Source organism: Leopardus geoffroyi, chromosome D3, assembly GCF_018350155.1.
Source record: "Leopardus geoffroyi isolate Oge1 chromosome D3, O.geoffroyi_Oge1_pat1.0, whole genome shotgun sequence".
Classification (NCBI taxonomy): Eukaryota; Metazoa; Chordata; class Mammalia; order Carnivora; family Felidae; genus Leopardus; species Leopardus geoffroyi.
This window is the reverse complement of record NC_059339.1, coordinates 40,560,640-40,585,757: the sequence shown is the minus strand read 5'-3', so window position 1 is coordinate 40,585,757 and position 25,118 is coordinate 40,560,640. Positions and strand designations below refer to the sequence as shown.

The 25,118-nt window shown below is 41.0% G+C and overlaps 1 protein-coding gene across 5 annotated transcripts; it reads left to right on the top strand.

Annotated features, from left to right (window-relative positions):
* The first annotated feature begins 1,551 nt into the window (after window positions 1-1,551).
* On the top strand, window positions 1,552-20,203 carry LOC123587895 (myosin regulatory light chain 12B). Of its 5 annotated transcripts, none has more exons than XM_045457961.1 (5): window positions 1,562-1,930; window positions 5,076-5,191; window positions 15,012-15,210; window positions 18,473-18,634; window positions 19,710-20,203. In XM_045457961.1, exons 3-5 carry the CDS (start codon window positions 15,027-15,029, stop codon window positions 19,880-19,882), a joined length of 519 nt encoding a protein of 172 aa, XP_045313917.1. In that variant the 5' UTR covers window positions 1,562-1,930; window positions 5,076-5,191; window positions 15,012-15,026; the 3' UTR covers window positions 19,883-20,203. The 5 variants fall into 5 exon arrangements, with proteins under 5 accessions (XP_045313916.1, XP_045313917.1, XP_045313919.1 ...); XM_045457963.1 differs by having other exon boundaries at window positions 1,624-3,281; XM_045457960.1 differs by lacking the exon at window positions 5,076-5,191 and having other exon boundaries at window positions 1,552-1,930.
* The last annotated feature ends 4,915 nt before the right edge of the window (window positions 20,204-25,118 follow it).

Genomic DNA, 25,118 nt, shown 5'->3' with positions numbered 1-25,118 from the left:
CCAGGCGCCCCAGTAACCATTCTTTTTAATGACCACAATTATCTTTGAAAAGGATATGTCTTAATTAGCCATAACCCAAGTGCTAGATATTTAGATAATTGGCTTTTTGTTAATAAATGTTGTTTTTCTTTTGAATCTAAAGAACAATATACCCTAGAATTATTTTACGAACAGAGCTCTTCAGTACAACTTTCTGTGATGATAGAAATGGTGTCTGCTTTCCAATAAGGACATTGGCCACATATGGCTATTGAGCACTTGAAACATGTCTAATGTAACTGAGGAACTGAGTTTTTAATTTAAATTTAAATAGCCACGTGTGGTTGGTGACTATTGTATTGGAAAGCAGTTCTATAAACAAATATGGAGATCAAAGTCAAAGTGCAGTCAGAGTCCCTCAGCTATGATCTTAACTAAGCTGGCAAAGGTGAGGGCTTATGGGATGGTAGTAGACCATACTTGAAGGGCTCTATGACAAAGACCTAAAGAAGCCAAACTCTTGATTTAGAGTGTTAAAAAATTATACTATTGGACCAAAGAGCAGATTGCGGCCAAGGGAAAGAGTCATTATTTTAGAATCAGGTGTGACATTTCAGAAATCGCTTTTCAAATTCTGAGAAAATGCATTCCCTAATTATCTGGACCTTAGGCAGTGTTACTCAGATTAAGACCACAGCATCAGCATCCCCCAGCATCTAGTAAATTAGTATTTACTAGAAATGCAAATTATCGCCTCGCCTTTGACCTATTGAATCTGAGTATCTGGGGTTGTGGCTCAAGAATCTTTTACTAAGCCCTCCAGGTTTTGCTTACACATGCTGCTGTTTAAGAACTGCTATAGAGTGCTGAACACATGGTTCCTAATATCTAGGAATTTCTGATCAAAGATTTCTAGAATATAAAAGACTATTATTCCTCTCCCCAGCATCTGGCACACTTTCAGGCAGTAACAAGTGCTCAATAAAGGTTTGCTATTGGCTTATTCTCCATTACCCAGAAATAGTGGCATTCATCTATATTAGAATGAGGGAAGTGAAGGTTATAGGCACAAACTTGTGTAATGTAGCTTCGTGGTTTCCTGTTTTGACGAAGAGCATTTTATAAATGTGTGTGCGCGTTAATTCTCTCATCTGTTGACCCAAGGAAAGCAAAAAACATTTTGAGTAAAACTTTCTTGTGGTTGTAAGGAGAATGAAACAGTTATAGGCTAGCCGTGGTCTGTAAGGCCATAAACCTTACAATTTGAAGGCTAAATGATAGAACTCTGGCTGGAGCTCCGTTGAAAAAGAAAGGGTTTTCCAGCAGGCAGGAGTCCGCCCCGCCGCCGCCCTCTTACCTTCCGCAGTATTACGCGGGACGCACCCTAATTAGTTATTTTACTTCAAGTTCATATGGAACTACGCGAGCTGTACTTTCACGTGCCAACTGTGGGAGCCCAGGGTGGGAGACCTTCGGCACCCGGGACCCCCCAAATCCTGGGGAACGGCGCCCCGCCCCGCCCCACCCCACCCCACGGGGTCAAATTCCAAGCCCGGCCCGGCGCCCTACAGCCCAGGAATGCGGAAGGGCCGCGGGAACCCGCCGCATAAGGCGGGGGAGGCGGGCGGGACGCGGGGCTACAGCAGCACGCAGGAGGGGATGCAGCAGCTGATGCAACAGGCCACAGAAGACAACTAGAGCCCAGGCTGTGTTCTTCGGCCGCAGCCTCGCTCCTCGGCCGACACAGCGGGCTTCGCTCGGTCCTGAGCGAGAACCCCTCTTGCATCCCCCCGTCCCGAGTTGGATCTCGCCGCGCCTTCCGGTGCGCTTTCCGGTCCACTTCTCGAGGCAGGAAGTGCCGGGCGCCGCCACTGTAGCACCACAGCCCAGCGATCGTCGCCGTCGCTCGTCGTCTCGCGCAGGGCAGACCGGGCTCTGGTGTCTGGCGGCGGTGAGTGGCGCTCGCCCCGGCGCGCGACATCCCTCGGGCCTCCCCCCTCGCCCCCTCCCTTCCAGCCTCGCGCCCGCCGCCGGGACCCCGCCCCAATAGACCCGGACGCCGGGGACCGGGGGCTTCGGAACCTGTTGGGCTGGGCGAAGAGGGTTGATGAAGAGGCCCTGGCAGCGGCCGGGCCTGGGCCTGAACGTTGAGAGGCCGGGCAGCGCCAGGGCGGATGAAGCCGGGCTAGGGAGACGCCCTGCTGGAAGAGGTGGCTGGGTACCGGGCAGCGCGTAGACCGGCCCTGCATCACCCGGGTGACTTCACACACCTGGTGCCTCCGACCTCCCGCGGCCCCGCTGCCAGCACCTGCTCTGTGCCGCACACAGGGCTGGATGCTTTGGTGGGTGCAGGAGTCTAGTGGTGCGTGCTTCTTTGCCTTAGGTGAAGTGTCCACGGAAACTGTTAAGAGAACCTGTACCGGAGTGCATGGTTGGTACAGGCTAAAATGGAACGATGCCCATAGGAGTTGTAACTCTCACTGTGTCTTGCATCTTGTAAAGATTCAGGTCATGCGTGTTGATGCAAGAAAAGGACAAATCACAAGTCAAGAAAGATTTCCTGAAGAAAAAAATCGTAACCTCCTTGAAGACCTTAAATTCAGCCCTAGGAGGTAGAACTGAAGTATTTCTGGCAGGATCTGTGGTAGGAGGTAACAAGAGGAAAATCTCAAAAGGTGGGAATTGTGTTGGGTGAAAAGGAGACAGTGGGGAGACCAGCCTGAATGGAACAAGAACTATAATGAGTAATAGGTGGGTATAAGGGTAGATAGGTAGGTAAGTGAGACGTTTTTATGGATGTCTTGAAAACTTGGCCAGAAATAACAGATTATGTAAGAGGCATTAGGCAGTCATTTTGGATTCATTACTAAGGGAGTAATATGAAGAAAGGGGTGCTTAGAAAATTAGTTTGGCAGCCTTTGTTTAAGATGGATTTGAAATGGTCTTTTCGTAAGAGAAGAATCATAGCATTTTTAGAATTCAAAAGAACCTTAAAGATTATCTTGTGAAATAGATGACTTGTCGTATAGATTATCTTTCATTTTATAATTGAGGACATTGAAACCCAGAGAAGCGAGATAATTTGCCCGAGGTCACTTGAAGGACTCACGTGTGCCTCTCATTTTCTTTGTAAGCATTAGGTGGACCCCACTGGGCCTCATAACTAAGTGCACAGCTTTTTGTTTGTTCAGGCACTGTTGAATGAAACAGCTTCTATATTGGATGGCTTGATGTTTATTTATGCTTTAATGAGACTGAGCTTCGACAGGATAGACTGAAACTTCTGAAGGACAGATCCCCAGGTGAGGGTTGTGGGATTAGGAAAGATAAGAGGACTTACAGCCCATAAATGGGGCTGATTGTCCCTCTCTTCTAGGATTCAAAGACGCCAAGTACCTAGGGATGCTTTTCATTGCCAGCAGCGTTGGGATCTTCCTTACTCTGCATCTTTGCTGTGTGGTGGCATTGCTTGTTACCCCCAGCTAGCTACCCATGTTTTCATGATAGAGAATTTGAGCTGTCTGTATATAGGAGAAACGGGCTAGTGGTACAGCTCTGGAGCTAGACTTCCTGAGTACAGATCCTGAATTTAAACACTACCATTTTCCAGGTGCTTGGGTGGCTCAATCAGGCATCTGACTCTTGATTTTGGCTCACGTCATGATCTCACAGTTCCTTAGTTCGAGCCTTGCTGTCAGGCTCTGCGCTGATAGCTTGGAGCCTGCTTGGGACTCTCTCTCTCTCTCTCTCTCTCTCTCACTCTCACTCACTCTCTCTCACTCTCTCTCTCTCTCTCTCTCTCTCTCTCTCTCTCTCACTCTCACTGCCTCTCCCCCACTTGCACTCTCTCTGTCTCTCTCTCTCTCTCAAAATAAATAAACTTTAAAATAAACTCTACCATTTTCTAGCTGTGTGGCTGCAGGCACAAATTGTTTATTCTCTTTGCCCTAATTCTCTCTTCTGAGAAATGGAGATAATAGCGCTTATATCATAAGTTGTGAGGATTAAATATGTTAATACATGTGAAATGTTTAGACCAGTGCCTAGCACATACTTAGCACTCAATTATTGTCTGTTATTAGCATTGTTTCTTCCAGGCGTGGAACAGCGGGTAACTGGTAAGCTTTGTTGAGGATCTCTTGAGGAAAAGTCCATTGGAGTTTATGCTGAACCATGGGTAAATCATAGAGAAAAGATTTATTTTAGGAGTAAGATCCAGGATCTACTTTTTAATGAATATATGTATATGTAATTCTGTTTGTGATAGGAAGGAAGCATATGTATGTATTTGCTTTACAAATATTTATGGAGCACATGCCAAGTGTAAGGCAGTCTACTATACCACACAATCCAAGGTAAAAAAGGCTAAACGCCATAAAAATGTATAGGTGAATGGCATGGCAAGAAAATATTACTGGGCAGTAATAAAAGAATAAATCACAGATAAATGCAACAAGATAGATGAATCTCAAAAATGTATTGAGTGAAAGAAGTGAGGCATATAGAATATACACTGTATAATTCCATTTATAAGAATTTCAAAGACAGAACAAATTTATGGTTAAATTAATAAATTTCTGGTTTATAGAAATCTGAGCAATGGTTGCCTCTGGGAGAAGTCATTGACTTGGAAGGAACTTTCTGGAGTGATGTTAACATTTATAACTTGATTGGGATGGTGGTTAGATAAATGTTCACATTTACAAAAACTCATTTTTAAGATCTGTGCATTTCACCATATATACGTTTCACTGCAATAAAACAAAATGATATGGGTGTTCAGGGGATGGAATGTTTACTGCCAACTGGGGTGATCATAAAACCCATAGTTAAAAAATGACAGCATTATAACATATCTGGTAAATACTAAAATATGTATGCTATGGGGAAAGTTTAGCTGGTACTAAGAGGAAAGCTGTAAAAATTGTGTTTGGCTCTTTAAAAAAATACATATAATAATTTATAGAACTGATTACATATTTGCCTAAATATGTAGCATAAAAACAATGACATGTCATTAAGTATATGAGCTTAATTTTGTGGACTATTCTAGCTTGATTATATACTAAATTCTCCCTTATGATTACTGTTTTCAGACCGTTGCTCATGTATCCAGTCATTTGATCCTCGTAATTAGCACCAACATTAGTCTTGACTACAATAATGACCATGGGAATCCATGAGAAATTTCTAAAGATTTTGTTAGACCTTGGTGAGCATGAGAATTGAATTGGAAATGACTTGAGCTTTTAGCAGAACTGCTCTCTGGTCTTCTGCATTTACTGTCAGGTCTCACCTTCTGCCTCTGCTTACAAATTGGTCTGGCTAAAAGGAGACCCCCTAAGTATCCTGACCCTAAGCGTCTCCACTACCATTCTACTGTAGCTTGGCTAAAACTTGAACTCTTCATCATCCTTTTGCTCACAAAACCATCTTCTCCTTCCTCCCCAGTTACCTCTTTTTTTTTTTCTTTTTGTAAAGTAGGCTTCATGCCCAGTCGGGAGCCCAAACAACCTTGAGATCAAGACCTGAACTGAGATCAGGGGTCAGATGCTTAACCCACTGAGCCGCCCAGGTGTTCCCCCAATTACCCCATTTTGGTTTTTTGACCAGTACCTGAGAAAAGCACAATAATTCAAAGATGGAGCTTTTCAGGAAACTCCAATTAGGAAACAAGAACTAGCAAAACAGCATAGGAATCAGAAGAACAGGATAGTGTTGATGGGAATGTTGAGGAAGTACTGATTCTATTGAAGTTAAAAGAGGAACCCATAGAAGGGGTGCCTGGCTGGCTCAGTCAGAGCATGCAGCTCTTGATCTCAGGGGGTCATGAGCTCAAGCCCCACGTTGGGGATAGCAATTACTTAAAAATAAAGAAACTTCCAGGGTGCCTGGGTGGCTCAGTCAGTTGGGCCTCCGACTTCAGCTCAGGTCATGATCTCACAGTTCATGAATTCAAGCCCCACATCAGGCTCTGTTGACAGTGAGGAGCCTGAAGCCTGCTTCCAGTTCTGTATCTCCCTCTGTCTGCCCCTCCCGTGCTCATGCTCTGTCTCTGTGTGTCTCTCTCTCCCAAAAGTAAATATTAAAAAAAATTTTTTTTAATAAACTTAAAGTAAATAGTATTATGAGTAATTGTGAGCTAACATTTAAAAATCTAGATGGAATGGTTAAATTACTAGAGAAATATTTTTTAAATGCCAAAAGTTAGGAGTGCCTAGTTGGCTTGGTAGAGCATGTGACTCTTGATCTCAGGGTTGTAGGTTCGAGCTCGGTGTTGGGTATAGAGATTCCTTTAAAAAAAAAAAAAAAAAAGGAACCCACAGAACTTGGAGAAATTGAATAGAAGGAATTAAAATTTTCTAACCAGGAATAGAAAGTTCCGTATCCAATGTAAACTTGACTATGGCCATAATTCTGAAATAAAGGCATTGTCCTATTTTAATATTAAAGAGGTCAAGGAAACACAGTGGCTTTTTTTAGTTTTCTAGTACTATATAACAAATTATCTCAAACTCAGCACCTTAAAAAAGCAAAAGTTTCTGAGGATCTGGTATTCCAAGGCAGCTGAGCTAGTGGTTCTGAGTCTCATAAGGTTGCAATCCAGATGTCAGCCAGGTTTGCAGTCATCTGAAGGAAGACCAGTCTCCAAGATGGCTGACTCATATGGCTGGTAAGTTGGTATTGGCAGCTGAAGAACCAGACACAAGAAAAGCTCTCTGTCCTCCTATTTACCTAAAAGCAGGGCATAAATTTGCATAGGTGTCCTTCCTCCCCTGTCTACCAGGAAGGACAAAGGTTATTCTCAGGAGACAATGTTAGCCTTTTATCAGCAGAGAAAGCCCTGATTAAATCTACCTAACAAGCCTTACCCTGTTTGCTTGCTTTTCCTGGTAACCTTCCGTCACTAGCCTCTTCCCCTCACACACACCTGTCTTCTTTGTCTTCAGCTGAAGATGATATTTAAGCTGAGTTATTTTCATTTAAAAAAATGTTTTTTTTAGACTGAGTTCTAAGCTACCTTTCTGAGTTGGCTTTTCCCTGGGTATCTCTGCTGTTACACATGTTAGTAAACTGTTTTCTTGTGAATATGTAATTACAGAAGTGGCAGCCAAGAACTCAAAAGGGTGGAAGGAAAATTATTTTACCTCTTTTTACAGGTCAACCCTTTCCACTGTTGGTGGGGACTGTGCAAGGGCATGAGAAATGTGGAGGCCCATCTTGAAGTTTGGCTACCACCGTAGCCAAGGAACAAGTTCAGATGCTCTCAGAGGCCAGGCCATCACATAAACAAATACCAACTGTGACAGGAAGATGTAGGGAGTAGTGGGGATTCCTCACTGAATACTCATTATCTACAGGAACTTACGAATGCTGGTCAATTGATTCTTTATCATACAGTTTTTCAAGACATCTGAAAGTTGTTTTTATTAAAGTAAACTTAAGTTTTTTACAATGTTGGCAAGCTAACTCAGTTACTGAAGAAGGCATTTAAAAAGGTCATCCCTGGGAGAAGTAAGTGAACCTCCCTGCGGACTGCATATAGTTTGGCAGCTGCCAGTTTGTGACTTCTGATCTACTTATTTTATTTTATAGATGAGGAAAGTGAGGCCCAGGAAAGCTAAAATGACCAAAGGTCATGTAACTAACTTGTGAATGACAGAACTAGAATTAGTGTCCAGCTCCCTAGCATCTCCATTAAAACATGACTAAGTTTTAAAAGAACTAAAAGAAACTCGATGTGTAAATAACCAGTGCCTTGTAAATGGTTAACTCATTGGTTCTCAACCCTCTTAAATGGAATCATCTGATGCATTTTTTTAAATTACAAATTCCTGGGCACTACCCATCATCGTTCAGTTTCAGTTAGACCAGACTAGGACTTAGGCGTCAGTTCTTTTTAAACTTCCAGGGTGATTCTAATGTGCAGCCAATATTGAAACTAGAAGGTTAACTGTTGTGAGAGACAGATTTACTTGTCATATGGCAACAGCCCCTAACTGACTTAAGATATAAAGAAGGAACCCTTAAAGGAATGTCAAGGAAGTCCTAGGTAGCTGACAGAATATGCTTCATAAAAGACTATAAAGTCATATAGGCTGGATAAAGTTCACAAGCAATTTCTGCTTATTATAGTGATTATCATGCCCAAGTTTTGATTTACACAACAGTATCGCAGGTGATTTTGTAGACATTTAGATCATTATCTAAATATGTTGACACCACAGCCACATATACCAGTGTTCCTGTATCCCAACCCTTATAAGTTCTGTGAACGCTACATACACCTTTAGTTCACTCTATATGAGAAATTTATAAAAATAATGACATATTTAAAGAGGAAGTGAGAAGTATTTACTGCTGTTGATGGTTCTTCATTAAATTACATGCTGGTTTATATGAGGGTTTTTTTTGCTTTTTTTTTTTTTTTTTTCGTAATTACAGTTTAAGAGTGGAGTTTGGTTGTTGTTTCCTGCTTAACATTTATAAGTTGAACATTAACTTGACAGTCCTAGATAAAGGTTTCAAGCCTTACCTATGATGTCAAACCAAGACTATGACTGACAGGAAATATTGTCATTTGTTTAAACCTACATTGCAGTTCCCATTTCACTGTGCAATTCTGTCCTGTACATTGGTTTCTCCAGTATCATCTGAATTTATTGGAAAACTCAAGGATTTGAATTCAGAGGAAAGTCACTGCTCAGAAATCAGTGTTAGATTGCATTGGTCATACTGAAAGTTTTTTATATTTTGTGGTAAGTTCAAGGGGCACCTGGGTGTCTCAGTCACTTAAGCATCTGACTTGATATCTGCCCAGCTGGTGATCTCGCTATGGTGAAATCAGGTTCTGTGTCAGGCTGAGCATGGAGCCTGCTTGGGGTTCTCTCTCTCCCTCTCTCAAATAAATAAATAAACTTAAAAAAAATTTTGTGGTAAATTAAAAATATCTAAAAGAATATTTAGTACAAAGTGAAAAATACAAAGTTAGAAATAGCCTTCAATAAATGGGGCTTGGCTCCCAGGTCTGCCACTAGGTGACCTTGGGAAAGTTATTTAATTGCTTTGATCTTCAGTTTCTACATTTGTGAAGCAGGCGTGTTAAGTTTAATGCACATAATGTGCCTAGCATATGAGTCACTCAATAAATGGAATGGAGCCATAAGTTGAGTAGACCTTTAATTTTCTCCTTGGTCTTAAAGCATTTGGGGCTGGAAAAGTAGCAAGAACAAAAATATATAAGGTAACAAACTGCGTGGTGCTGTGGACACATACAAGCAGTTTGGTGTTACTGAAGGAAAAGTACAAAGCAGAGAATGGCTAGAGATAAGGCTGGAAAGGTCATTCTAGAGTGTGGAAAGGAGGACCTTGTGTACCATGCTTAAGAACTTGTATTCTGTACTGTAAGCAGTGGACAGCCAAAGATTTTTAAGGGAAAGATAAGGTCATATTCATATTCATGTGTTAGACACCACTGGCTGGAATTTAAAGGGCAGTTTAGAGGGATGAAGAAGCAAGAAGATAGGTTAGTTGGCCATAGAAATATATATATTTTTAAGTTTATTTATTTGACAGAGGCAGAGACAGCATGAGTTGGGGAGGGGCAGAGAGAGAATCCCAAGAAAGCTCCGCACTACCAGCAGAGCCCGACATGGGGCTAGAACTCACGCAACCAATATCATGACCTGAGCTGAAACCAAGAGTCGGACGCTTAACTGACTAAGCCACCCAGGCACCCCGACATAGAAATATTCTACACAGAGATAATGAAGGCCCAGTTTAGGGTGGTGGGAGAGGAAAGAGGAAGATGAGCAAATCTGAGAAATATTTAAGAGGTAGGGCTTGATTCATCTGGAAGAGGGATGAGTTGGGGATGACTCCTAAGTTTTTGGCTTGGTGAGTAGGTAAATGACAGAAAACTAAGACAATTTAGAAGTGGGAAGATAATGAATTCACTTTTCAACACATTGATTATGAGTGTCTGTGGGATGTCCAAATGAGTGCCTTTCATAAGCAGTTGGACTTTGGAGTCTGTAGCCAAGGGAAAGGTCAGGCCTGGTGATACAGATTTGGGAGCCATTGAATGTTGTCAGACCAGTGAGAGTTGATGAGATCATCCAAGGAAAGCAGAATGGAAAGAATTTTAATAAGCCATGGACTGCTAGAATATTGGGAAACATGAATACCTAGGTGAGTGGAGAAGATAAGAGCCTAACAAGAAAATGGAAGAGGACCAATCATAGAAATAGAACTGAGAGAAGTGTAAGTTGGTATCACCAAGTCAACCAAATATTTAACATAAATGAACCTCTCCAGTATAACATTTAGGAGTTTCCCTCCTGAGAGTGATGAGGTTTTGGGGTGGGGTCTGTGAGGTCCGGAGCCAATGGACAAGAAAAAATTCTTGAAGTCTTTGGTGCAAAAAGGTGATTTTATTAAGGCATGGGGACAGGGCCTGTGCATTGTAAGTGTGGGGGGTTATGGGTTTATGGAGTTGGGGTACAGGGAGTTTCCAAAGAGACTTTCACATACTAAAGACTTACTGGAGGCCTAGCTATTATTGTCAACCTAAGGTTGTTTTTCCCTCTAGCAAAGCATTAACATTAAGTGGCAGGGAGTTCCTGGACTTCAGGCTATGATGGGATTGCCTTTTTCTGGTAAACTAGTGGGGACTCTTATCAGTTTAACCATTTGGGTGTTTTTTGTTTGTTTATTTTTGGGTTTTTTGTCCTTTCCTGGTTTTGGGTAGCCTGGAGTGTCCAAGGAGTATCATACATGTCCCACCTGGGTTGGGGGCGGGGGGGAGCTGTTGGCCTGTACTTTGCCCTCAGCTTGCCCCATGTTACTTCATCAGGAGTGGAAGGTATACAAGGTTGGGAACCTTGCATTCTCTTTCCATTTTGTACAGTTCATTTCTACTGTTACTGTTCACCAAGGCCAAGAGGGATAAAATGGTGTCAGAGACAGCAGAGGGATCCAATGAGTTAGACTGGATTTGGCAGTTTGAAAGCAGTTGCAGTAGAGGGGAGAAAAGCCAGATTGTGGTGGGTTGAGAGTGAGTGGGAAGCGAGAAAGTAGAGAAAGCCAAGATACTTATCTCAGAAGAAAAGGAGAAAGAGGAATGTAGTTTCTTTTGGGGGTAGAGTTCTTTTGAGATTGATTGTTTTGCTACAACTTGGCTTCACTCTTCAGCTGATATTTTATTATCAGCTCATATTTTATGTGCATATGTGTGTAGTGTCTATAGGTACCTTATATGTGTATAAATGTGTACTATTTAAAATGTGTACTATTTTAACATGAGGTAATGAAAAAAATTTTTAATTTTTTTTAATGTTTATTTTTGAGAGAGAGGCAGAGAGAGAGGGAGACACAGAATGTAAAGCAGGCTCCAGGCTCCGAGCTGTCAGCACAGAGCGTGATGCGGGGCTTGAACCCACGAACCGTGAGATAATGACCCGAGCCAAAGTCGGATGCTTAACTGACTGAACCACCCAGGCGCCCCAGAAAGAAAAAAAAAAAACAAAAAACTTTTAAAAGAAACTGTGGTGTTATATTGAGCCTATTATCTGCTCTGTAACATATTTTGATTAGGGTCATTTAGTGAATTGCTCTTGTCTTTCGCTTTCCTTCCCTGTTTCCTTCACTCTAGGGGTCAGACTTGGCTCACTATCTAAGGGCTTTTCCAGCCTTGTTGGTTACTTCCCCATTCTCTCTCACAGGCATTTCCCCTAATAAAAAAATTTTGCGTGTTTAATCTCATCTTGGCAGCAGCTTCCTGAACTCCAAATAAGCTTCAGAAATGCTTAAATATTTTGGGTAGCTGTAAGGTTAGCATGACACAACCAATTTTTTTTTAAATAAAAATTTACTCTTTGGGAGTTTTTTCTCAGTGACTATTACAAACATAATTTGTGGATACTGAGAGAACTAATTCTTGCCTTCCTATTTACTGTCTTATGTACATACTATGACTTGAAGAAATAGAATCTTAGGATTTTTAGCATGAAAAAATGTTGATCCAACAGTTTTGGAATGGGAAGAAGAATTAAAGCATAGTCAAGTGCCTTGCTGGTGGACCACATTCTTTCTCTAACCTTCAATATAACTAAGCTGAAATAAGCTAAGTTATAGGACAGAAGAGAAAATCAACATTTATTCAGGACAAGTATGTGGGGTAGGGAAGGAGTTGGAATGTTAGAATGAGAAACTCTAAGGCTGATGTACTTCAACCTGCACCACTAAGCCAAGCTTTAGAATACCCAGTGGTGTATTTTTTTTAATTGAAAAAAGAAAAGTAAACAATGTAGATTAAAAGTCCAAGACTCGAGCATGCAACTCTTTTTTTTTTTTTTTTTTTTTTCAACGTTTATTTATTTTGGGACAGAGAGAGACAGAGCATGAACGGGGGAGGGGCAGAGAGAGAGGGAGACACAGAATCGGAAACAGGCTCCAGGCTCTGAGCCATCAGCCCAGAGCCCGACGCGGGGCTCGAACTCACGGCCGCGAGATCGTGACCTGGCTGAAGTCGGACGCTTAACCGACTGCGCCACCCAGGCGCCCCTCGAGCATGCAACTCTTAATCTCAGGGTTGTGAATACAAGCCCCACATTGAGTGTAGAGATTACAATCTTAAAAACAATACCAAAAAAATTAAGTCTAAGACTAAAAGTCCTAGAGACCCAGGTCCAAAATTGCCTTGGTCAGCCATTGTCCCATCTAGTCATCTGCTTTCACACTATGGGGCTACAGAATTAGAGAACAGTCCCCAAGACCACCCTCATTTCTGACACTGGTTGCAAGTTTGGGTCCCCAAGACAACCCTTAATTTTGATAATTTTGCTAGGATTCACAGAACTCATTAAAAGCTGTTATACTGTTAGTTATGGTTTATTACAGTAAAAGGGTTCAGATTGAAATCAGCCAAGGGAAGAGATGTATGTTGCGTAGTCCAGGAGGGTTCCAAATGCAGAGCCCCCAGTTGTCCTCTTCCTTGGACAGTGTTGACCCCTCCTGGCAATAAGATGTGACAATATGCATGGTGTATTGCCAACTAGGAAGGCTTACTTGATCTCTGATATCCATAGTTTTTACTGGGGCTCTATCACATAAATACTGTCAGCAGCTCTGTGGCTGACCTCAGTCTCCAGCCCCTTGAGTGGTCAAACTGATAACACATGACCCAAAGCCCCCACAATAAATTACATTATTAGGCTGTCTGATATGACCCAAGACCCTGATGTCAGCAGGACATTCCACAGGCTTAGAGATTACCTCCCAGGAGCAGAGGGAAAAGGCCAAGACTCTCTTTGAGCAAAATTGTTTACTACACAGGGCCATTGATTTTATATTTTAACCTAAATAATACCTATCTCATAGGGCAATTGTGAAGATGGAATAAGACATTGGATTGAAAAATGGCTCTGGTGCCTCTGGGTTTTCCAAGATAATATGTAGCTAGTAATGGTGGAGCTGAGATTTGAACTCAGGACTTTCTAATCCCAAAGCTGATAGTATTTTTGTGTTGCGTTTATCTACATTATTTGAAACTGCAAATAAAAAATGGAATGAAATGTGTTTATTCTATTTGACATTTATGGGGTGCTTGGGTGGCTCAGTCAGCTAAACGTCCGACTTCAGCTCAGGTTATGAACTCGAGCCCCGCATTGGGCTCTGTGCTGAGAGCTCAGAGCCTGGAGCCTGCTTCAGATTCTGTGTCTCCGTCTCTCTCTGCCCCTCCCCCACTCATGCTCTGCCTCTCTCTCTCTCTGTCAAAAATAAACAAACATTAAAAAAAAAATGACTTTAAATTATTGGTGGCTTTCAATAGAGTGTTGGAGGCTGCCACCAAAGCCATATTACAGAGAATTGAGGAGTGATTGAAAAGATGAGAAAATGAAAATAGTTGAGTATTACACTGGTATTCTAAAAGTTTTTGTCAAAGGAAAGGGGAAATGTCAAAGGAAGGGATGCAAGATTGAGCCATAGGTTTTGGGATGCCTGGCTGGCTCAGTCAGTAGAGCATGTGACTCTTGATCTTAGGGTCCTGAGTTCGAGCCTCACGTTGGGCATAGAGATGACTTCTAAAAAGCAATGAAAAAAAGAGTAGCTTTTGATAATTTTTTAAAGATGAGAGCCTTTGAACATGTACCATACAGTGACTATACTAGTCTCTACAAATGTCCTCTCATTTAAGTCTCACTTGCACTGAACTAGAGGCTGTGTTTTGCTGTAAAACTGAAGATCGAGTGAGCTTCCCTGGTTTCCACACTGTTTTGAAAAACCAAGACTCAGAGAGTTTATGCAACATTGGTAGTAAAATGGAGTAAAAAGAAGAGTGCCTATTGTATAGGATTGTTATGAGGATTCAATGGGACAGTCCTTGTAAAAAGTAAAATGTCAGCTTTGGAGCATTTCTCTTTAGGAGAGCCCCAAACCCTCTTAACGGTGCTTGGCACATAGTAAGCTACTCAGTAAATGCTGGCTATTGGTATGTATTTTTAAACTAATTTCCACTCAATAAAAATGGGTTTCATGGAATTTGGGGACAACCTATATAATGATTTCTGTTTCTTAAAATTTTCAAAACTGCTTTTTTCCTAGCCATTTAACTGTCACATTGGAAATAAAGCTTAAATGTATATGTATTCTTACCCAATTGAAGTAATAATTCTACAGTAACCTATTTTCACTCACTGGGGTGCCTGGGTGGCTCAGTTGGTTAAGCATCTGACTCTTGATTTCTGCTCAGGTCATGATTTCATGGTTCGTGGGGTCAAACCCTACATCAGCACAGAGCCTACTTGGGAGTCTCTCTCTCTCTCTCTCTCTCTCTCTCTCTCTCTCTCTCATGCTCTCTCCCTGCCCCTCCCCACCCACACCCTCCCCCCACCCCCCACCGTCACTCTCCCTCGAAATAAATATTCTTTTTAAAAGATATTTTTACTTGCTAACTTTTAGGTGTTACAGGTTCTTTTTTGTTTTATGTTTTATGCATTCTCCTTTGCTTTGTTTCTTCTTTTTAACTCTAGAATTAAATAGCCACCATGTCGAGCAAAAAGGCAAAGACCAAGACCACCAAGAAGCGTCCCCAGCGCGCAACATCCAACGTGTTCGCCATGTTTGACCAGTCACAGATTCAGGAATTCAAAGAGGCCTTCAACATGATTGATCAGAACAGAGATGGTTTCATTGACAAGGAAGATTTGCATGATATGCTTGCTTCTCTAGGTAGACTTTTATATCCTTAATATGCCCACTTCCCCAAAATAATAATTCAGTGTTTTCTGAATTATTTTTTGCATCATGAGTAAGTATTCCTCGAAGGCTTATTGAGAGATGTCTGGGTGGGAAGTGCCGTGTTGGGATTGGCCAGTCATAAGAGGATTTTATTTATAACTTTTTTATAATTGAAGAAAATAAAATGTAAAAATAACAAGATTTAAAGCAAACATAAACTGCCCTCTGGTTGTCCGGGCACCTTACTTGGTTTTATGGGTGTTAATTTATTATTCCTTGTATGATTTTGTTGTTTGTTGTGATCTTAAAAAGAAAGATGGGAGGGAAGGTCTTCCATGTTCTATCCCAAGTCAGCAGTGACTTTACAGTTAGAAATGGCAAACCTAGGAGTTCTCTATAGACTGGGCAGGGAAGAGAGTGCAGGTCACAGATAGCCTACAGTTAGGCTCTGTCTGCACTCTGGAGTTTTCTTATGTTTGTCTGTTAGCCAGAACAGGGGCCACAGGGCAAAAAATGAGGGTGTTATTTTTTTCCCTCTTAGTAACACAACATAATTTTGTTCCTCTATTTTATTTTTGTTTCTGATATATTATTTTGAAAAAAACACTTTTTAAGATTTTATTTTTAAGTAATCTGTATGCCCAACGTGGGGCTTGAACTCATGATGCCAAGACCAAGAGGTACATGCTCAAAAAAAAAAAAAAAAAAAAAAAAAAAAAAAAAAAAAAAAAAAAAAAAAAACGAAGTTGCAAGCTCTTTTGACTGAGCTAGCCAGGAGTCCCTATTTTGAAAATTTTTAAGCCTGCAAAAAGTTGAAAGAACAGTGTAATGAACATGCATACACCCTTTACCTAGATGCACCAATAGTTAACATTTTGCAACATTTTCTTTAGTCAGAGTGAGAGTAGAATCAGGATACTGAACTAAGTTGTTGCCTTGGAGGTAGTTTGGATCCCAGTGCTTTTCACACTCAAAATAGCTAAGTGTACGCTTTTTGGGTGCGCCACTACTGAAGAAGGCCACAGAAGAAAATTGAAGGACTTAGTTGTATTACAAAGAATGAACACTCAAACCTGTGCCCTCTCATAATAGATGCTCAGTTAATTTTTGTTGGATGAGTGAGGGATGGTAGAGTAAGAGGCTGACTTTGGGGCCTTCCATTTTGGGGAGCCCCATGCCTTTAAAGATACGTATTTATTTATCTTTCAGATCAACAAATTATATTGGATGCCTTGAATGGGTTCATAGGTGCTTAGCCTAAACCAATTCATTTTTAATCCCCATGTCTTTCCTGTACCCATGTTCTCTTGACACCTTTGGGTTAGACTTTTTCCCAAAAAATTGGGGAAGAGAGTTGAATTAAACTTGAAGGTAGAAAAGTAGATCTTTTTAGCTCCTTTCACTTACTCAGTGAATCTTAAAATTAATGTTGGGCTAATTTTTGTATTGGTATGTTGAATAGGTGTAATGAGTGAGACAAGTAATCTATAGTAAGACAGATGCCAACTTGGCATTCATATTTCGCCCAAACTCCCAGGATGAAAACTACGTATGAACCACAGTTCTAGATTTGATTGTTAGCACTTAGTTGGGTATGATATTCTCCTTAGATATGAACATCTAACTTAAGATATTCTTTTCATAGAGAATCATTACAAACAATGTTGGGAGGGACTTTTCAGAAACCAAGTTTAACCAGTCCATTTTACAGATAAAAAAAAATAAACCCTAGACAACTGCCTCCTTTTCTCAAGTAACAAAGCTAGTGGCAGAACTGGTATTGAAACCCACAATTCTAGGGGCGCCTGGGTGGCGCAGTCGGTTAAGCGTCTGACTTCAGCCAGGTCACGATCTCGCGGTCCGTGAGTTCGAGCCCCGCGTCGGGCTCTGGGCTGATGGCTCAGAACCTGGAGCCTGTTTCCGATTCTGTGTCTCCCTCTCTCTCTGCCCCTCCCCCGTTCATGCTCTGTCTCTCTCTGTCCCAAAAATAAATAAACGTTGAAAAAAAATTAAAAAAAAAAAAAAGAAACCCACAATTCTAGATGCTTCCTTCTTTCACAGCTACTTTTCCTATACCATGGGGGGCCTCACAAATGCCTGGACAAAGAGGAGCCCTTTGTTATTCCTACCGTGATTGGCCCTTCCTGGGGACTTTCTCCTAACTTCAAAGGAAGGGTCAGGGGAATCTCCCTCCATGGGGAGAAGCGTTCTTAGTTGGAACCGAGATTAAGATTTCCCATTATGAGCAATACTAAACTAGTTCCGCCATATGAGTAAACAGCATTTGCATATATGTCTGGCCACTGAGTAATAGATACTGTTGTTTAAAATGAGCTCAGGATTCTAAGCCAACCTAGTAGTTTTAGCTTAAATGACCAACTTATAAATAAAATTTTTGAAAATACTAATTCATGGGCAACTGTGCCACAATTGGAAATATGAATATTTCGAGACGCCTGGGTGGCTCAGTCGGGTTAAGCATCTGACTTCAGTTCAGGTCGTGATCTCATAGTTTCTGAGTTCAAGCCCCACATCGGGCTCTCTGCTGTCAGCGCTGAGCCCACTTCAGATCCTCTGTCCCCCGTCCTTCCTGCCTCTCTCTCAAAAATAAACATATAAAAAAAGAAATATGAATTATTTCAAATTTTTAAACAACTGGCATTGAAATGCCCTGATGGACCTTTAACATTATCAACATTCAAGATGTAAAACTGTGGCATTGCCTGGTTCATGGGTTCAGGTGCTTGTTTTTCTTTGTTTGCTTGTTTGTTTGTTTGTTTTTAGAAAGGGTGCTAGCATGTAAGCAACAGAGGGGCAGAGGGAGAGGGAGAAAGAGAGAATCCCAAGCAGGTGCCACGTCTAGTGCAGAGCCTGATGCAGGGCTCAATCTTACCACTATAAGATCTTGACCTGAGTTGGAATCAGAAGTCCAGTGCCTAACTGAGCCACCCAGGTGCCCCTCTGGTGCTTGTTTTTGATGAAAAATAGTGAAGGACAAGTTGCAGAAAGTATCAATGAATGAAAAACATGCAACCTAAGCCCACAATACATTTTTATAATGATGTATCAAAGATTTTTTTACATTGTCAAAAATTTGTCTTTTTAAAATGTTCTTATTGCAAGTTAATTGAAAGAAATAGTTTCATGTGATGATGATGTAACTTAAAAATATGCTGGGAGCATAACAATAACAAATAATTATGTGTTGAAATGAGTTCTTTGCCCTTAAATGTTAAAATGTAAAATCTTACAGGGAAGAATCCAACCGATGCATACCTTGATGCCATGATGAATGAGGCTCCGGGGCCCATAAATTTCACCATGTTCCTTACGATGTTTGGTGAGAAATTAAACGGCACAGATCCGGAAGATGTCATCAGAAATGCTTTTGCTTGCTTTGATGAAGAAGCAACTGGTGAGTGCTCTTTGTTCATGCCCACCCTCATTCCAGACTATATGAAATACTTCTTAGGAAATGAAAAAACTGAGTAAAATATAACTTTATTTATTTATTTAAGTTTATTGATTTTGAGAGAGAGAAAGAGTGCGGTTGAGACAGGGCAGAGAGAGAAGGAGAGAGAGCATCCCAAGTAGACCCTGCACTGTTAGCACAGAGCCCGACATGGGGCTCAACCCACAAACCACAAAATCATGACCTGAGCTGAAGTCGGACACTTAACCGACTGAGCCACACAGAAGCAACCCCCCCCACTTTTTTTTCGAATAAAATATAACTTAAAAAAAAAATGAATCAACTATCATTTATAGTAGGACAGTATGACCGAGAATGGGTAGGTCACAGGTATGTGGGTCATAAAGCTCCCAGTTTGAGGTGTTAATCTTTCAATTTGGTTCTGAGCTTCCTGAAAGCCAAATGGAGAATTGTCTGTTGAATAGTATTTCTTGGACAATAAAACTACTTCTTCAAGAGACTGTCAGTCTCTCCAAAAATTATAGGGAACTAACTTGAACAATTAAAATATTTTTTTCTCTCTCATTTTAAATCGTAAAGCCTAGCTATTCACATTTTCTTACTCCTCCCCTTTTCCCCTTTCCTTTCCATTAACCGTCTCCTCAGCCACCCACACACTTCCTCAGATGTACCTTGCAACCTCCTTCCTGCTTTCGTCTCCAGACTTGTCATAACCGCACTACCCCTCTGGCACATTTGGTCTTGGCCGGTACTGTCCATTTTTCTGGGCAACTGCCTTTTTGTTTTCCTTTACATCTCTGAAATACAGAGGGTTTTTGTTTTCCTCCTCTAGAGAAAAACACTTGCTTCAAATTAATTGTGTAAGCATTATAACCTACAAACTGAGCCTTTAAAATGAAAGAACTCTCAAAGATGATGTAGTTACATATTGCCTTAGTTCGCTAGTTTCTTTTGTTCACGTGGATATCCTGAAATATTTTGTAACACTGACCTAGCTTAGAAATGAACCATTCAGTGCCAGGAAGTGTTCGTGACTCCCGTTTCTACTGCCTTCCAGGCACCATCCAGGAAGACTACCTGAGAGAGCTGCTGACAACGATGGGAGACCGGTTTACGGATGAGGAGGTGGACGAGCTGTACAGAGAAGCGCCTATCGACAAAAAGGGGAATTTCAATTACATCGAGTTCACGCGCATCCTTAAACATGGAGCAAAAGACAAAGATGATTGAAAGAACTTCAGCTAAAACCTTCCAATTGCTTTGTTTTTCTCTGTTTTATCTCCTAGACACTGTCCCCCACCCGCATAGACCTGTTGCATGCAACTTAGTTTCACGGCTTTGCCTCTTTTTTTGATGTATTTATTCTAGACCTTTCTGCCATTTAGCACTTGTATAATCAGACTGCAAATGGGGTTGAGGTTGTAAATTGTTCTGAAAAAGAGATTGCGAATAAAAATCAACAAATGTGAAAGCCCAGGAAAATATATCCGGTATTTCTGGTTTTGCTGGATTTTTACATTTTTATATAATAAAACACTATTTTGAAATAAAGATTATGGTGACTCAAATGGAATATAATGGAAAGTAGTTGGGGCAGTCTTTTTTTTTTTTTTTTTTTTTTTCAGGTTTTCAAGTTCACAGATTTCAAATTTCATGGTAAAGCTGATTTTTCAGTTATGTGGGACAATGTTCTTCAGAACTTAAAAAAAAAATTTTTTTTAATGTCTATTTTTGAGATAGAGACACAGAGTGTGAGCGGGGGAGGGTCAGAGAGAGAGGGAGACACAGAGTCCGAATCGGGCTCCAGTCTCTGAGCTGTCAGCACAGAGCCCGATGTGGGGCTCAAACTCACAAAGTTTGCGAGATCATGACGTGAGCCGAAGTCGGCCTCCCAACTAACTGAGCCACCCAGGTGCCCCTTCAGAGCTTTTAAGTACAAATTAACATCATTATTCAGTAAAAACTCATACCTTTGTGTTTTTAATGCTTTTTGGTAAGGCAGATGTTTATTGAATGATAAATATAGAATATATCTGAGAAGACATTGAACAGTTTATGGATCTTAGAGCCTAAGAAGATTCTGATGAATAGTAAAGGAACATTTGCTATGTGTGAAGCACTGCACACAGATGATTTTCACTGACTTCCCGACAATCTTGTGAGATAGATTTTTATTAGTGCTGTATTTCAGGTGAGGGAACTGAGTTCTGCATAGTTGAGTGATTGATCAGAGTCACTTGTGGTAAGTGAGAGGTGGGATTCCAACCTGGGTGCCTAACTCCAGAGTTTATAGTCCTGCAAAAAGCCCCAAATGCTTAAAAGGTCAAGACATGTCCATTACATTCTAACATAATTTTGTAGTCATTGACATTTAAAATAACTTGCAGAAATTGATTTGAACAGAATTTCAGGAAAGTATCCAGTTAAAAAACAGATTTTAAGCAATACTATGTTTGAAGGCAGTTCATGTAGTATATAAACTATAGACTATAGGCAAGGACTGAAGAACAGACAAGGCTGCTATGGAGTTCATTTAAAATCCTCAAAGCCAGACAATATAATAGAGAAAAAAACCTTAAAAAAAAACCAAACTAAGGTTTTCCCAATTTTGTTCAACACCTCTCCCTCTCTTAAAAGTGTTGTTTCGGTATTTTATCTGCTAGAAATCAATGCATTTACATACCATGTAATACTTGCCGCCACTTAATTTTTCTGGGCTTCCTTTCCATCCTCTTTAAAATGAGTGAGCAGTTTCACTGTCATGGTCTAGTATAGTGCTCTGCACTTCATGAGAGCTTTCACGTTTATCATCTGATCCTCACAGCACACGAGGTAGATAGGGCAGATGTTATTCCTGCTTTTTTTATGAGAGCTGAAGTTTAGAAAAGCCAAAGCACGTGTCCAAGCTTAAGGTCACCATGCGGTATCAAACCAGGTGGAGAATCGTTATATGTTTAAGAAAAGGGGAAAATCTGAGATAATCTTGATCATCATTAAACCAATATTTATCAGTCACCTGTTATGTACCAGGCACTTTTTTTTTTAACATTTATTTTTGAGAGAGAAACAGCACGAGTGGGGGAAGGGCAGAAAGATAGGGAGACAGAATCTGAAGCAGACTCTAGGCTCTTGAGCGGTCAGCACAGAACCCCACGCGGGGCTCAAACCCACGAACTGAGATCATGATCTGAGTCAAAGTCGGATGCTAAACTGACTGAGCCACTCAGGTGTCCCTGCCAGGCACAGTTCTAAGTTTTGGGGGTAACTGGTGGGGGAGCAGAACAAAGGTGCTGCCCTCTTGGAGCTCACATTCACTGATGAGAGGCAGGGTCAGTAAGCCATATCACATAAGTGCTGTGGGACAAAGAACAGAGCAAGTGTCGCAGAGGGCCTCTGAGAAGTGACATTAAGCAGAGATCTGCATGACAAGAAAGAGGTTCCCCTCTTACCACTCACAAGACTCCTTTCAGAACATGCTATAGCAAGAGCATTGGGAGAGCACAGAAGGACAAGGGTGGTATTTGCTGTTTAGTCTAAGTGCGGAATCCTAGGGCTTTGGGCAGTGAAGAAATGTGAGATTTTTAAAAACTTAACCTTGCTGCTGTGTATGGAAAGGAGGGGCAAGGAGCGTCTGGGTGGCTCAGTCAGTTAAGGGTCTGACTCTTGCTCTCAGCTCAGGTCATGATCTCAGGGTCTTGAGTCCAAGCCCTGCGTTGGGCTCCGTGCTTGGTGTGAAGCCTACTTAAAAGAAAAGAAAAAAGAGGACAGGGGAGGGGAGGAGAGGAGAGGAAAGGAGACGAAAGGAAAGAAAGGAGGGGCTAGAGTAGAAACAATAAGGCTTCCAGTTAGGAGACTACCGCTGTCATCCAGGTAAGACACAAGGGCGGCTCAGACTCCCGAAATAGTAGAGGAGGTGGTTGTAAAACACCTCTCCTTGTCTATTTCCTCTCCTTCAACCCTGCCTTGTCGCTGTCTCCCTAATATTATTCTAACTGCCATCAAGTTTTTTAAAAATCAGTTGTTCTTAATATCTTATGTTGACCTGCCTATCCCATTCTGTTTCCTATAGTATCTATAAAGAGAGTTGTGGAATCCGGTAATAGAAGGCACCTAGGTTAGGACCTTGTTCTTTTCTGGTCAATAAATAAATGAAAACTCTATACAGTATCGTTCTCTTTTTTGAGAATCACATAGTGATGGTCTCTTAAGTTGACAGTTGATCTTCTGGCTATCACACTGGGGATGTGTGGATGTTTGTGTATAATCATGCAGTTGAAACTGTGCTGAATGTTTACTACGTACTAAGCATGTTACCCTACTGCCCTTTGAGATAGGGACTGTATTTGTATTACTCCTGTTCTAAAAATGAAGCACTGAGGAGCAGAGAAGTACCTTACCAAGGTTACACAGCTGGTGGGCAATGGGGCTGTTATTTGAGTTCTGGCAGTCTAGTTCCAGAACCTTCCCTCCCAGGAAAATGATTATTGGGAATAACACCATTTAGTTTCTTACCATCATTAAAGAAGATTCAAAACTCTAGGAGGTGGATAAGGTAGGCATTGTTAACCAGTTTTACAGGTGAGAATACTGAGTTACAGAAGTTCCCTGACTTGCTCAACTTGATATAACTGGACAGTGTCTGAGCCAAGACTAGCTTCTAAGCTTTTGGAGTGAGATGGAGTGCTTCTCATGAAACCTACCGTTTCCTAATTAAATAATGCCAGTAGCCTGACCAAAGTTTTTTTCTAATTTGTAAATTTATGTGACTATACTATCATATATATGAAAGCCATTAATATTTTAAAAGTTAAATTATATTTATACATTTAGTGGATTATCTTTCCTAATAAAATAATTGTATAAAATAAATTTTAAAGTTCAGCAATACATATATGAATAAATACTTAAATGATGAATTTCCTTGATTGTAAATGGACTTTTTTTTACACTTCAATGCTTTTGAAAACAAGATGTCTTACAATCACTGTACATATTTAATATTGTTCATCCTGAAAAGTAATTGTGTTGGTTGGTATTGCCTCTCAAAACTGATAGGTCTTAAAAGATAAACAGTGTTTGAAAATCTGACAGGAATAGGGTGTGTAAATATGTCATCTGGGAAATATGAATGAGGATGTAAAAGTCTATCACATACTGAAATTTTGAGAAAAGTTTTCTTGGACAGAAAAGTGCTGAGGATCACAGATGGCACACATCACACTCTTGTCATATGCAATTTTAGAGACTTTAACCATAAGTGTCGCTAGATGGCACTATTATTCTTAGGTAGTGTAGTAACTTATTCCTTAATGAACTTGAAAGTGATAAAGCAGGAGTATAAATATGTAGAGTATTAGTCCCAATAATGCTGTAACATTGTCAAAATTGTTTCTTAAAGAGATAGAATAACAAAGTCTATTGCAGTGAAATTCATATTATTTTGTGAACCCCAAAATCCAGGGAGCGATCTCTCGGACTCCTTTTTACAAAGCTGTATCATGCATTCATTCTTTCCATCAATCATTCATCCACTTACAAACATGTATTGAGTGTACAGAAAAATGCCAAGATCTCAGCAATGCTCTGGTTGTTTTCACACTGAAGAAAAAGGACTTTTGCCGAAAGTAAGATTACGGCCTTTGCTCTCATAAAACCTGACTCCTCCACTTACTGGAGGTGTCATCTTGTGCGAGTCAGTATTATTATTATCACTTCTATTTTTTTTTTTTAACGTTTATTTATTTTTGAGACAGAGAGAGAGAGACAGAGCATGAACGGGGGAGGGTCAGAGAGAGGGAGACACAGAATCTGAAACGGGCTCCAGGCTCTGAGCTGTCAGCACAGAGCCCGACGCGGGGCTCGAACTCACGGACTGTGAAATCATGACCTGAGCCGAAGTCGGCCGCTTAACCGACTGAGCCACCCAGGGGCCCCTTATCACTTCTATTTCAGAGCTGAGAAGTCTGAGGCACAGAGCCAGTGGATGGGTATGAAAATACTTTGTAAAATCATGCTCTGTATATGAATACTATTAGTATGTCAAGAATGTTGCCAGCTATTTCTATTAATTCCCTATAAGATGCTCCATTAAGTCACACAATCTAAGCATATAAAGATCAGCCCCTGCACAAATGACCATGAGACAGCTTCTCAGTGCAGCTGCTCCCTGCCTCTACTTACCTCTTGGAAATACTGTCAGACCCAGAAATGAGGTTGAGAGATCTGAAGTGTTCTGGCAGGATACCAGGAGTATGTTGTGGGGTGTGTATGAGTGGGTGTGTTTAGATAGAAAAAGTTGTTTCCACAAGTCTTGTGGGAAGCCAACCGAATCTTTTACTGGTCCCGCTTGTGCTACAGTTGACGTTGCTCCCAGCGTACAACACTGCCTTTCAGACACCCGTTCTGAACGAACATGATGATGAAGCATATTTCCTCACGGACGACGCTAACTAGCACAGCAAAACTG

Coding starts and splice junctions, on each gene's coding strand:
- LOC123587895 (XM_045457960.1), top strand. CDS start 15,027: ATGTCGAGCAAAAAGGCAAAGACCAAGACCACCAAGAAGCGTCCCCAG. Junction 15,211..18,472: donor TGATATGCTTGCTTCTCTAG/GTAGACTTTTAT, acceptor AAAATCTTACAG/GGAAGAATCCAACCGATGCA. Junction 18,635..19,709: donor CTTTGATGAAGAAGCAACTG/GTGAGTGCTCTT, acceptor ACTGCCTTCCAG/GCACCATCCAGGAAGACTAC.